Source organism: Notothenia rossii (genome assembly GCF_949606895.1).
Source record: "Notothenia rossii genome assembly, chromosome: 3".
NCBI lineage: Eukaryota > Metazoa > Chordata > Actinopteri > Perciformes > Nototheniidae > Notothenia > Notothenia rossii.
The window spans coordinates 36,096,359-36,109,935 of record NC_136901.1 but is presented as its reverse complement, the minus strand read 5'-3'; the positions used below and the strand labels follow the sequence as shown (position 1 = coordinate 36,109,935).

Sequence of the window (13,577 nt, the reverse complement as noted above, 5' to 3'; positions counted from 1 at the left end):
AGCTTCTCGCTCTGTAGCTTCCTGTGTCATCGCAGCCGAGCCCCACAAATAGGAAACCAAACCCACCGTGCCGAGAATCTGCAGCTCAATGAGAGAGTGATCAGCTGTCTCATCGCTGAGATACTATCCTGGTGGGGACACATCGGAGCTCGGAACCAGGGTTACTAAGTAAGGTTACTGAAGTTCAGTTTTTTCACAATTTTACATTTGAATTAACTCAAGCTTAAGAGAATTTACTCACCTGATATCTTGCTCATACTGTATTTTTAGACGTGTCCTATCATGTTTTCTACACTTATAAGTATTTCATATCACATTTTAGTGGTACAAATATATTTGCTACTTGAAATATGTGTGATATCTTTAATACAAACAGGAGGAATTTGAGGTTCTGAAAGTTGATCTGCCAAAAAAGAAATACAAATGACCAAAGTCCATAATGGCTCTAATTTGCTTTCTTTTGAGACACGTAGACAAAAATATATTTTTCTGTTTAACTTCGAGTTTGTCAATTTGTATGAAAAACTCCAATTCAAATCTGCTTGTCATCCTTAATCTAATCCCATGTGTCCTCAGGATCTTCCTCCATGTCCGCAGCACCCCCCTCCAGCCCCAGCAGTGTCTCGGCCCCAGCTCTGGTCCAGTTCCAGCTCGGCCTGTTCAGAGAGGTGGTTCGAGTCCCGGCTGGAAACCTGAGCTACCGCCATGCCAGGAGGCTCGCTGCGGAGATCATCGAGCGCAAGGTGAGGTGGAGGTCTCGTGTAATACCACTGTGCTGAAGTAGATCAAGGGTAACCATGCAGTGGATCAGAAATAGTCTACTGAACCCATATCTGCTGCAGTGGAGGTTTCCAGCAGCTTCAAACTATGAAGAATAAGGTCCTGAAAAGTGTTGTTAGTAATAAAAGTAGTTCATCTTGGAGTGAAAACCTGCTTCAAAGAAAGTCCTACTTTGATGATGTTTAGGGGACGTCTTGAGGAAGTGAAGGTCACCACATGCATGATGGAGGAATGTAGGCTGCTATGTATAGTTTCTTCTCATTTCACTCAGCCAGCAGGATGTTGTGCGGGTTTCAGCTGTAGTGTAATGCACGTACTCACAAGTGATTTGACCGACGGTTAAAGCAGGTCGATTTGCATTTAACATTCCCAATTTTGGATGAAATCTTATCTTATCTTAAATTAGATATGTTTAAGTCGACTACATGGCAGGCTCAAGATTTGATTTGACAACAAATATATTCAGACCCTTGATATCACCAAACTGTATTTCTAAAAACAGGACCAATCGTCTTTATGATGGTAACATTGAAATCTGCACTCATTCAGTTTAAAGTAAATTGGGGTTAGATGATGCAGGCGTTGTCCTCTGGTCTTCTCACTGCCTCACTCTCAGGGACTTTGTGGTCGACAAGAGCACAGCAAACTTTCCAACCACGGCCTCCCCCCACCCGCTGTACACACACACACACACACACACACACACACACACACACACACACACACACACACACACACACACACAAACACAAACACACTTCTTTTAACTGGAGGCTTTTCTTCAGTTTCCAGGCAGCAGGTCAGCCCGTCTGAAGAATGTGTTTCACTGCACACTAACCGACATAAAACGGCTGTATCGACACAAAACGGTAGTGAAGGAAAACACATAGATGCTCTTCGTGTTTTAACAAACAACATGTAGTATAAACATTACAATAGATGCTAAATATAACAAGTATTTAGAACGGAAGATAAAAAAGACATGCTAGTGAAAACCATCGTCCACATAAAGGACAAAAGGACTCTCCACACATATATTCTAATGATATGCCGTATAGCTTTTAACACATTGTGTATTTGTTTACGTTCTTGATGTTTCAGAATCCTTCAGTTCAAGTTCAACATTTCCCATCACAGGAGAAAGAGACTCCAAACTGCTGTCAAAACGTTTTTGTGTTATCGTGCCAGAAATAAACGCAGCTTTTTGGTCAATATTTGTGTGTGTGTGTGTGTGTGTGTGTGTGTGTGTGTGTGTGTGTGTGTGTGTGTGTGTGTGTGTGTGTGTGTGTGTGTGTGTGTGTGTGTGTGTGTGTGTGTGTGTGTGTGTGTGTGTGTGTGTGTGTGTGTGTGTGTGTGTGTGTGTGTGTGTGTGTGTGTGTGTGTGTGTGTGTGTGTGTGTGTGTGTGTGTGTGTGTGTGTGTGTGTGTGTGTGTGTGTGTGTGTGTGTGTGTGTGTGTGTGTGTGTGTGTGTGTGTGTGTGTGTAGGCTCCAGATTGCAGTGTGGTCGGCCTCGGGGAGAAGGTGCTGCTCTTCAGACATGACTCCTCTTCAGAGCAGCTGCTGCAGCGCCTCACTAACGATGACGAGCTGCGGGACGGAGACCTCATCGAGGTCATCGTCGCAGGTGGGCAACAGCTCAGAGCCAGGAGAAAAACGTTTCTGTATTACAATTATCATTCAGTTAGTTATGAGCTGTTTTCAAGTCATTTCAATCACAAACGTTTCAAAAAGTACAATCAAAATAAAACTCTCAAAAAGTGCCAAAATACCAGACAGAAATGATTGACAGTATATCTTACAAACACATCTAATCTAAGAGAATGTATGTGTTTTACTAAAACATTTATAAACTCAAAACAAATCCATCCTTAGCTTCTTAATGGTCCCAAAATATTTGTTTCTGATTCGGAGATGTTTTGTAAGATAGCGTAAAGTTACATAATCTGCACTTTATTTCTAGCTATCAATTTGTAATTTAAGAGAAATGGAAGCAATCCATGATTAAAAAACTTCTGTCCAAGTATTTGTAATTCCAGGGGATATTTCTGAGTAGCACTCTGCCATAAATCAGTGGCGTAATCGCACTTTACTACCTCTCTTTATTTCAATCTGACTCAGGATCAGCGACAGTGACGGAGATGAGGATCCGCCCCCACTCCCTGGTGGTCCACTCGTACCGGACCCCCACCTTCTGCCACCACTGTGGGGAGATGCTGTGGGGCCTCGTCCGACAGGGACTCAAATGTGACGGTAAGCCACACCCCCTGCTGAGTCATGTCCAAAAACTAACCTTTTTACAGCGTGAGAAAATGTGTCTTCCAGCGTCCGATGTCAAATCCTCAGTATACAGTATAACCCCCCCCCCCCCCCCCCCCCCACCTGTGTGCAGGTTGTGGGTTAGACTTCCATAAGCGCTGTGCCTTCCTCCTGCCCAACGACTGCAGTCGGGCTCGTCGGCAGGTCAGCACCAGCCTCTCCCTGTTTCCCCCCCGACGGCCCCGCTCACACTCCCTGTCCAACCAGGCAGGAGGCAGTCTGGAGGAGGTGAGGAACATTCTCTCCTACACAGTCACTGGAACCCTCTGAACGCATTGTAATGCTTTATTCACAGTAACAAAAGATCATTGTTGCCGCTCTCAGGCCATTCGATTATCCACGGGACATAACGTTGTTATTTGGGTTTGTTTAAGTACAGTACTTCATCTTACATTCTGTTGTATCTTATTCTATTTGACATTCACATAGTTGACTTATTCCTGAATTTTTGCTTTCACCATTGGGTCTTTTGCACTTTGTATGTCTTTCTTTTAAAGTATCCTAAGTATGCTGCACTGTTGGGCAGATAGACACAATGATGTAAAGCCTTTGAATCTCTGCCTCTCCAGATCAGCATGACGAAGCCCTCCTCCAGACCCCCGTCCTGGGCCGAGGCCCCGGTGTGGCTGGTGGTCGGGTACGGGGACTCCAGCCCGGCTCAGGTTCCTCACACCTTCCACATCCACAGCTACACCAAACCCACCGTGTGCCAGCACTGCCACCGGCTGCTCCGGGGGCTCTTCAGGCAGGGCCTGCAGTGCTCAGGTCAGTGGGCTGGGGCTGCAAACTGCACGGTCTAAAGACATGGTGATAAGGCAAACTGGGATACAGTTACAACTGGAGTACTAAAGACAAGAGCAACTACAACTCTTCAGTAATGAATAGGATATAGTTTCGATCAGTTACTCACTTTTTGGTTATTTACACTCTAAAATGTCCGTATCCGCCTCAAAGAGCCAACATCACTCGACCATTTGTTGCATTATCGCACTTTAGTTTAAGCTAAATTAGCAACAGATAAATAACAAGCAGATTCCTTTGGTCAACAGCTTCAATTTGTTTTAACATACTGTACTGCTCAACAACTCTCCTGTTGCACAACATGTCCATATTGGCCTCAGAAATACCACATTGGTGTACCATCTGGGATACAATGCTAACATTTGTTGCATTTCACACTTCTTCAGTAGATAGAGCTTACATGAGCTTTAAATAACTTCCACTTCCTCATCTTGTCGACTTCAGCTATTTAAACAACACGTGTCTTAAAGCCTGTACTTTCAGGGATGGATCATGTCATATATATTAAAACATAATGTCGAGATGCTCTGTTCCTCAGGATCTGGATTGAGCTATTTGTGGATTACAGGTTCAGAAACACTCTTATGTGTAGCCATTAGTTTGATTTGAGTTACTGCCTGGGGTGTGTCCCAAAATGAAACTTTAAACAATAATAAATGTTGTTGTTTCCTCCTCAGACTGCAGGTTTAACTGCCATCGGCGCTGCGAGCTGCTCGTCCCCAGAGACTGTCCCGGAGAGAGGAGGGCCGCCAACGGGGAGGGTGAGAAGTTTTTAACCTACTATACTATGACTTGTTTCCAACCACTATATCATTTCTTTTTATCTTATTTTTTGCAGATACTATGCAAAACCTTTTTTTTTTACATACTTATTTGAAATGCTTATCTATGACTTTCATTCATGCTATAATATAACATTTCTTTTTAAATGTCAACATGCTATGCTATGGATTCTTTTAGTATTCTTCAACACACTACAGTACAGTATGACTTTTTTTGACATCCTGTACAATGTCTTTTATTTATAAAATATTCAAGATGCTTTATCACTTTTTTACATATTTGTCGACATCATATACTATGGACTATTTTCCACTATACTATGAGTGATTTCATGTTATTTTTGAACATACTCTGATATCATGTAATACAAATAATCTTATTTAGTTGAGGCTAACTAACTGTTATTCTACGGACGAAAAGTTTATTATTCCGCCGGTATTTTGCCGCGCTTCTCCTCCCGCATTGAACATCGCAGAAACTCCGTTCAAACATCAAAACGTTCAGCTCGGTCGGGAATCGATGGCTATTAATTTTCTCATTCATAAATTTCATAATTCCAGAGATATATCCCATAATTCATCACATTTTTAACATTGAAGTCAATGGAGGAATCTTCAGACTTCAACAAATCTTCATGCGACTTCAACTGCTAACTGTTCATTCATACTTTCACTCAGAAACCTCATTCCAACTTTAAAATGTTACACATCTTTGTGACATTATTCGTGTAAAACAACTTTTAAATCTGATTCTTACCTTTTAGAGATATTAAACATTGTTCAGACCTTGTTAAAGAGTTTTTCTTCACATTTTAACATTAACTAGAGTGCGTGATGTCACAGCTAGAGTGGAGGAAATCTTGAAATTTGCCTTCATATCTTTTTTTAAAACTGCCATAATTCCCAAACCCTACATTCCTGAGACATAATTTTTAATGACAAACGTAGGAAAACATCTCGTAGCTTGAAAAATGACAAATAATTAAGCAAAAAATAATTAAACAAAATGCCTCTTGAGGGCATAAAGTGACAAAAACGCTCAACATTCCTCCATTAAAACCCATTGTAATTTCAGGCAGATATTTCCTCCCGGTAGCAGCCGCACACCTTTAGTTAAACTGCCAAAAATGCCACATTGTTAACCCGAAACTACACAAAAATCACACTTCAGATGCTCAACTTCCTTGACATGCTTCACGTTTTGAAATTTCACAGATATCTGTTACGGTTCTTCCACAAAACGTTCACATGTAAGAGGTTTATCTCTCATTCAGAACAATGGAAACCTGTGATCTCTGCACACCTCGTTAGTTCAAATATAAACACCTGTGTCATGGAACACGATGATGTCATCGCTCCAACTGACATGCTCAGAGCAGCAGACTTCAGATAAAGGTTAATGTTCCTGCCCTCAACAGCTCTACGTCAATTATGGGGTGTCATCTTCATATGACGAAGGTCAAGAGAAGAGAGAGAAGAGAGAGAGAGAGAGAGAGAGAAGAGAGAAGAGAGAAGAGAGAGAGAGAGAAGAGTGATGTAATAAAACACGGTTTTCTCATAACTTCAGTGAAAATTCTCCAAACGCCCCAAAACTTCACAGGTTTGGTAACGATACAGCCATCAACGCATCTAAGCGTATTATGGGGTGTCTTCAAATGCCGTTGCCATGGCGACAGACAACTAGCCATGAAACAGGATGTCGCTGTAAGTCCAATCGACACGGTCCAATCGTCCCCCAATCGTCACTTGTATATCACCGGTCCATGCCTCAACAGCTCTACGCCAAATCTGAGATCTCACCATATGCTGTTTCCATGGAAACGCATCCCTCGCCATAAAACGTGATGTCGCTATAACTCCTATGAAAATGTTTAAAAAGTGCTCAAACTTCACATTTGTGCTAACAGTCCAGCCGTGAAGACATCTACGCGACAGTTTTGAGATTTTTTCAAATGCCGTTGCCATGGCAACACAATGCTGGCCTTGAAACACGGTTTTCAAAAAACTTCAGTGAAAATACTCCAAACAGCCCAAAACTTCACAGGTTTGGTAACGATGCAGCCATCAACGCATCTAAGCGTATTATGGGGTATCGTCAAATGCCGTTGCCATGGCGACAGATCATTCGCCATCAAGTTAGTTCAGAAGTTTGGAGTTCAAATATTCTGCTGCTTTTCCAAGCCTTTTTACTTTATTTTCTTCTCTCATCACACATTCAAGCTCCCACTGTTCATGTATCATTTCAATCTAAATTCTTCACTTTCTTCTTACACATTACATTTCAGCATAGCAGTTTAGCGTCACATTTTCAGCATAAAGCATTCCCACTAGCAATTGGAATTGGATTCTCTAGTTAGAAATATACTATACTTTTTTTTTGCATATAATATACAATTATTTTCAGATTTTTGTCAACTATTCTTTTATATTCCTGACATAGTCTATGGCTCTTCTCAACCTATTATTCTATTCTATTTCATAGTATTATTATTCAACATACTATGCTTCTGTTAGATCACTCTTATTTGTAATGCCACTTTTGAAGGTGTCCATCTTGTCTGGAATGAGTGAATACATGTGTTAACAGAAAGTGATTTTTAATCCATAGAATTAACAGCACTGTTTTTCTAAATAATCACACGTTGCATCCCTAATATCTTCTGCACATGATGTCAATTTCCCAGAATCCCCAGCGGTGGGTCAGAGCTGCCCTGCCGACCCGGAGGACAATGACCTCAGCACGGTGGAAACCTCGGAGGAGGAGATGTTCGCCAACGGAGAATCCACCGCCGAGGGCCAGCAGGACGAGCAGCCTCGGGAGGCCATGAGGTCAGAGGTCACACTCTGATGATGTCATCCTGCTGGCACCAGACAGCGTCATGACAACACTCATCTCCCTGTTTTACATCAATATCACATCTGCATGACTTTATTTGAGTTTTTAAATCTCCTTCTCTTGTGTTCCTCCGTCAGTCCGTGCTTCAGCAGCTACATCCCCCTGATGAGGCTGGTGCAGTCGGTGCATCACAGCAAGAGGAGAGCGGGGGGGGTCCTGAGGGAGGGCTGGCTGCTGCACCACACCAACACCGACACACTGGTGAGACACACACACTATACCTGCTGTGGATATGTGAACCAGGGAAGTGTGTGCTTGGGTCAAGACACTACACCAGTAATACACAATACAACTCAAAGTGGCAGATACTTTTTAACAATGAACCTTTTCGCATTTTCCGTGCACAAAGTATGACAAATATGTGTTTGTCAACATCACTTAGAAATGAGGTTTAGCTGCTCACACTATTTGATGCCAGTCCAAATCTCTTATTTTACAGTCATACATAAATGTAAGCTCTAAATGAAACAAGTGGACCACTCTGACAGAAGGTCGGAGAGACTGCTGTAATGCGTCACCGTGATCAAAGCCATTAACCCTCCACATACTGTGTGTCTCTCAGAGGAAGCGCCACTACTGGATCGTGGACTGGAAGAGCATCACTCTGTATCAGAACGAGAGCAGCACCAAGTTCTACAAGGTACAGAACTGAGCGGGGATGTATTCAGTGGGATCAGCCTTTAATCCCACTCGTAGCTTGTGAAAGAAATCAATGAATTCAAGTGGATCCCTAACCCTTTGAACAATAACGACTTAGTTTATTGGGTTAGTGATTTATCAGTATCTGTCAAACTCTGTCTTTCTTTTGGAGTCTTTCCGTTTTGTAATTTATTTATGGACCTCCTTCCATTGTTCAGGCATTACACCAAAGTCTTATCCGATATCTAATGATATCAATGAAGGTTTCCAGAGCCCAGAGGAGATCATACTAAGGATGGAGATAATAACCCGATGTGTTCCTCCTGCAGGAGATCAGTCTCTCAGAGGTGCTGCAGGTCCGAGGCCCCGCCCACCTCTCCCTGTCGCCAGGCAACAGCGGGCACACCCTGGAGGTGGAGACGGCGGCGCTGGTGTTCTGCGTGGCGGCCGGAGACGAAGCGTCCGTCTGGGAGAGCGCCATCCGCCAGGCCCTGATGCCGGTGCAGAGCAGCGTGGGGGGGGGGGAGGAGCAGGGTGAGAGAGGGTCATTATGGGATGTAACAAGAACATACAGCCTTTAGAGTTTGTGTTACAAACTTTTCCTTTATTAATATCACTCAAAATATGTGTGTTGAAACCTAAACTCAAAACTAATCCCATTGAAATTCAGATTGTATTTCTTAAGTTAAAGTGAATAGTGAACAATATCAGTTTTTAAAACTAAAATATGGTTAAAACCACTTAAACCCCACATCTTGCAAGAAACAGCGTCTGAGGGCTACTTACCATTTAATAAACTATGAATGTGTCATACTCACTTAACGGGAAGAAACTCAGCTTTCAGACAATATTAACCATTTTTAGCTAAACGAAACATAAGGGTAATAACAAAGGCTCTGAATTAGCACAGAACACACGTTACAATACCCTTATTACTTATCGGATCTGCACAAACAAGATATCGATTAGCAAGCTGAGATTCCACAGATTTCAGACATATAGGTCTCATCACTGAGCGATCAGAACTCGCGGCGAAACGACAACAAACAAAATAATTAGCTTTACGGAGCCAAAACGACTACAAACTTCTTACCTTTGTTGTTTTCTGATCAGAAGTTGTGTTGAGACACTGCTGAAGGTTAATCCAATGTGTCTGAAATGATTACTGATAATCCATCATTCCATTTTTATATCAATGGCGGAGATTTCATATTAGCTGCTACCGATATCTTCCGGTTCCGGGGCATTCTGCCTACGCATCACTCATTTCATTTCACCAATGGGTAATGTTTAGATGGATTTTAGGAACTTCCCCTCGATTCTATTGGCTCGGTTAAAAAGAGATTATTAATTTGCCCCTTTTTAGAAGGGAAGATATGGTCAATTGTTCTGGGAAATTTCATTTTCGAGTCTGAGACCTGAAAAACAGGCTCAGGGCTTAACAGGTTAAAAATATGATTTCTAATGAGCCAGACAACTTCAAAACAAACATGAAACAAAGGAATAACTTCTTAAATATATTTTTTCTGTGATTACAGATAATGATTCCCGAAGAGACAGCATGGTAAGGAACAACTTGTATACTTCCACATTTTTATTATTCATAATTAATCACAGTGAATTCATGGTTCATACCGTAGTGTGTAGTGTGGTGATAACGTGTGTGTGTGTGTGTGTGTGTTCAGGACATCAGCTCGGTGTATCAGATCTCCACAGACGAGGTTCTGGGCTCGGGACAGTTTGGAGTCGTTTACAAAGGTGATTGAATGATCACAGGCTTTAAAGTATTGCTATTTAATCAACTAAACCCCCCCTTTTTTCTGCTAAGATCTATGTAATATTGACTAACAAGAGAAAAATGTAATAGTTATTGTTTTCCAGAATGATTTCAATGGAAGACTTTTTTTAAAACCGATGTAAAAAAAGATTAAAAGTTATATCAGTGACTTATTTCTCCCTCCTCAGGCACTCACAGGAAGTCGGGTCGGCTGGTCGCCATCAAAGTCATCGACAAGGCGCGTTTCCCCACCAAACAGGAGACGCAGCTGATGAACGAGGTGGCCATCCTGCAGGTACTGAGGCTGCTGCTGCACTCTGAGGTCATCATCACATCATCTGCAGTGTCATATTGTGTGTGTGTGTGTGTGTGTGTGTGTGTGTGTGTGTGTGTGTGTGTGTGTGTGTGTGTGTGTGTGTGTGTGTGTGTGTGTGTGTGTGTGTGTGTGTGTGTGTGTGTGTGTGTGTGTGTGTGTGTGTGTGTGTGTGTGTGTGTGTGTGTGTGTGTGTGTGTGTGTGTGTGTGTGTGTGTGTGTGTGTGTGTGTGTGTGTGTGTGTGTGTGTGTGTGTGTGTGTGTGTGTGTGTGTGTGTGTGTGTGTGTCCAGAAACTGTCCCACCTGGGCGTGGTCCTGCTGGAGGGGATGTTCGAGACAGTGGAGTACGTGTTTGTGGTCATGGAGAAGCTCCATGGAGACATGCTGGAGATGATCCTGTCCAGTGAGAGAGGTCGCCTCCCTGAACGCAACACCCGCTTCCTCGTCACCCAGGTAACAACCATCACCCATCTATACATGGAGGTGTTTTTAGAATCATATTCATTTGTGGTATCTTTAAAGACAGCTGTTTCCCTGATGGGGTTAAACATTGTTTAGAGAGGTCATTAGATGTTTAATAAAAAGTGTGTGTGTTTTTCAGATTCTGGAGGCTCTGCGGTATCTGCACCTCAAACACATCGCTCACTGCGACCTGAAACCAGAGAACGTGCTGCTTGCCTCTGCAGACCCCTTCCCTCAGGTGCCACTTCCTGACTGCTTTCTTCAGTGTTTCAAACTGCCTCGTCTCTCCATCTCGTCTCATCCTCTCTCTCTCTCTCTGTGTTTCAGGTGAAGCTGTGTGACTTCGGCTTCGCCCGGATCATCGGAGAGAAGTCGTTCCGCCGCTCGGTGGTGGGAACGCCGGCCTACCTCGCCCCGGAGGTGATCAGCAGCAGCGGGTACAACCGCTCTCTGGACATGTGGTCTGTGGGCGTCATCACGTACGTGAGCCTGAGCGGCACCTTCCCCTTCAACGAGGACGAGGACATCCGCCAGCAGATCACCAACGCAGCATTCATGTATCCACGGCAACCCTGGACCTCCATCTCATTGGAGGGTGGGTCGACTTTATTTTGTATTATGAGTATTTCTTCTTTAAGGACAGGGACATTAGACTTAGTCGATTAACCAATGTCTTTAATGCAGGAAGTCAATTGATATTATTTCCCAAGGTTTGTTTTTTCGGACTGATAGCTCATTAATGCAATTTAAATGTCTGGGTCCTTGAATGCAAGACGTATATATTCAGCTGTCTGCTTTTGTTTTCCCTCTCAATGTCTTTATCATTGGGAACAAAATAGCTAATGTTATGCACACTAATCACATGTAATGCTCCTGCTGTCCACTGGGTGGCAGCAGTGGTCAGATTTTAATCCTCGGTTTGATTAAATCGTGTCTCTCTCTCTCTCCAGCGGTGAGTCTGATCAACAACCTGCTGCAGGTGTCGGTCAGACGCAGGTTCAGTGTGGGCAAGGCTCTGGGACACCCCTGGCTGCAGGTAACCTATATGTATAGTCTGATATGAGCAGGATTATAAGGAGATTCGTTTTGTGAGGAAGCTGCTCCATCAGCTCATTGTTCTGTAGAAATAATCATCACCTTGCTATAGTGTTCATGAATACCCCTCCTTCTGTTAGACAAGTGTATGACTGCTTTTTAGATTGATTGATGTCATTTAACTATATATCACATTTGACCTGTGATTGGTCTAATATTGTGTTTCCCTTCATGTCCCGCCCTCCTGCAGGACTTCCAGCTGTGGTGTGACCTGCGTGCCTTTGAGCAGACGATGGGCTGCAGGTATCTGACGCACTGCGGGGACGAGGAGCGCTGGATTCGCTTCACCAAGGAGAGAGGCCTGGACTTCCCCCCCCACCTCTGCTGGGACCCCGACATGTGACTATGTACTCAAGGTAGGACAGGTGTATTATCTTTAACTTAGTATAGTTCCTTTAGCAGATCATTATTCCTATATATTAGTTAGTGTGAAAAAACAACACAACTGCACTTTAGTAATATAATTGTTCTTTTTTATTCCAAGTTGAGTAGTTTTAATTTAAAGTGTGTAGGTGAGTTTCTATGGATGGGTGGAAGAATAGGGGATAGGGAGGAGAATGGAGCACAGGTGAAATGATCTCCGTGATACATACAGAGCAGCCTCTCAATGGAAACAAACCCTATTGGCTCCACATACACTTTAGATTCTCCTTCTCATGTCCTTCACTTCCCCACACCTCTCCGTGCCCCCCCCCCCCCCCACTATATTTTGAGAGGTTTGTGGGATCAATCTGTCTTCATTCTTAAGTCAGTCCCCTTCCCTGTCTATATTACCCACAGTGCTTTGCTCTCTGAATCCTGGGCCCATCCCCTCCCTGCTGACCTTAACTCCTCAGGTCAGCAGTTTCCTCTCCGTGTTTTTATGAGACTGACTTTGTGACCTCTGTTTCAGGCTCCTGAGGAAACCGTTTGTGATGAAGGTGAGTTCCACACAGACAGCGTTTCTAAACGTCAACATTGCATGCACAATACACAACCAACCAGCTTGTTTTTTGAATCACGATTTCTTCTTTAATTACCCTTCTACAAAAAATATGTCATCTGAGAGAGAGCGGGGAGAGCAGGAGGCTTTGCTCAAAGTAACAGCTCTTTAATCCTGACAGACTCCCTCCTCATACCATCTGTTACGTGTCCTAACGGCAGGTATGGTCATATGTACGCTTCTTACATAATCAGTGCAATACCCGCACTCTGACAGGGTGGAGCTGGCCCGTCCAAACTGCTTCTAAGATCTGAGCAAAGCCTTCCACTCTCCCCCTCTCGGGGCAGTGTTCTTGGGTGTGGAGGGAGGGGAGGGGTGGGGGGGAAGGGGAAGAAAGTTAAGATTTGAAAGAGGAGGGACGGTGGTAGGGGGTTTAAATGGCTCTCTCCACACAGGAGAGATAGCTGGGAAGAAGGGGTGAGGAGGAGAAGGAGGAGTTTTATAAGTCGCTCTCCCCGTAGAGGGCGCTGGAGAAGGAGATGTAGTCCAGGGCTCCGGTGGCGCCGTCTCCCCCGATGTACCTGGTCATGCGGCTGATGCAGTACTCGGCCTGATCTGGGGGAAGCTCCCTGCGCAGCTCGTCCACCGTGATGTAGTTCTGTGGAGGGAGAGGGGGGGGGGGTTATTATAATGCACAGACAAGGGTCTATTATATATATTGAAGTGGCGATGCCAGTGTTGAGTACCCTAACGTTTTGTTAGAGATGTACGGGGCCTCAGTACATAGAAACTG

General features: G+C 43.7%; 2 protein-coding genes across 2 annotated transcripts in view; one reads left to right on the top strand and one right to left on the bottom strand.

The window, feature by feature from the left end:
* On the top strand, nucleotides 1-12,880 carry prkd4 (protein kinase D4). Its single transcript, XM_079667950.1, has 19 exons — nucleotides 1-168; nucleotides 577-743; nucleotides 2,266-2,404; nucleotides 2,899-3,030; nucleotides 3,170-3,324; nucleotides 3,666-3,861; nucleotides 4,575-4,658; nucleotides 7,364-7,508; nucleotides 7,653-7,776; nucleotides 8,138-8,215; nucleotides 8,544-8,748; nucleotides 9,753-9,778; nucleotides 9,900-9,972; nucleotides 10,180-10,286; nucleotides 10,597-10,758; nucleotides 10,907-11,005; nucleotides 11,095-11,362; nucleotides 11,718-11,803; nucleotides 12,053-12,880. The coding sequence occupies exons 2-19, from the start codon at nucleotides 588-590 to the stop codon at nucleotides 12,203-12,205; spliced, it is 2,388 nt and encodes a 795-aa protein (XP_079524076.1). The 5' UTR covers nucleotides 1-168; nucleotides 577-587; the 3' UTR covers nucleotides 12,206-12,880.
* actn3b (actinin alpha 3b) overlaps nucleotides 12,314-13,577 on the bottom strand; it is a 31,081-nt gene continuing 29,817 nt past the window's right edge. Inside the window, exon 21 of the mRNA XM_079667949.1 lies at nucleotides 12,314-13,442. Coding sequence (XP_079524075.1) covers nucleotides 13,284-13,442 — 159 coding nt within the window. The 3' untranslated portion in view covers nucleotides 12,314-13,283. The remainder of the gene's footprint in view (nucleotides 13,443-13,577) is intronic.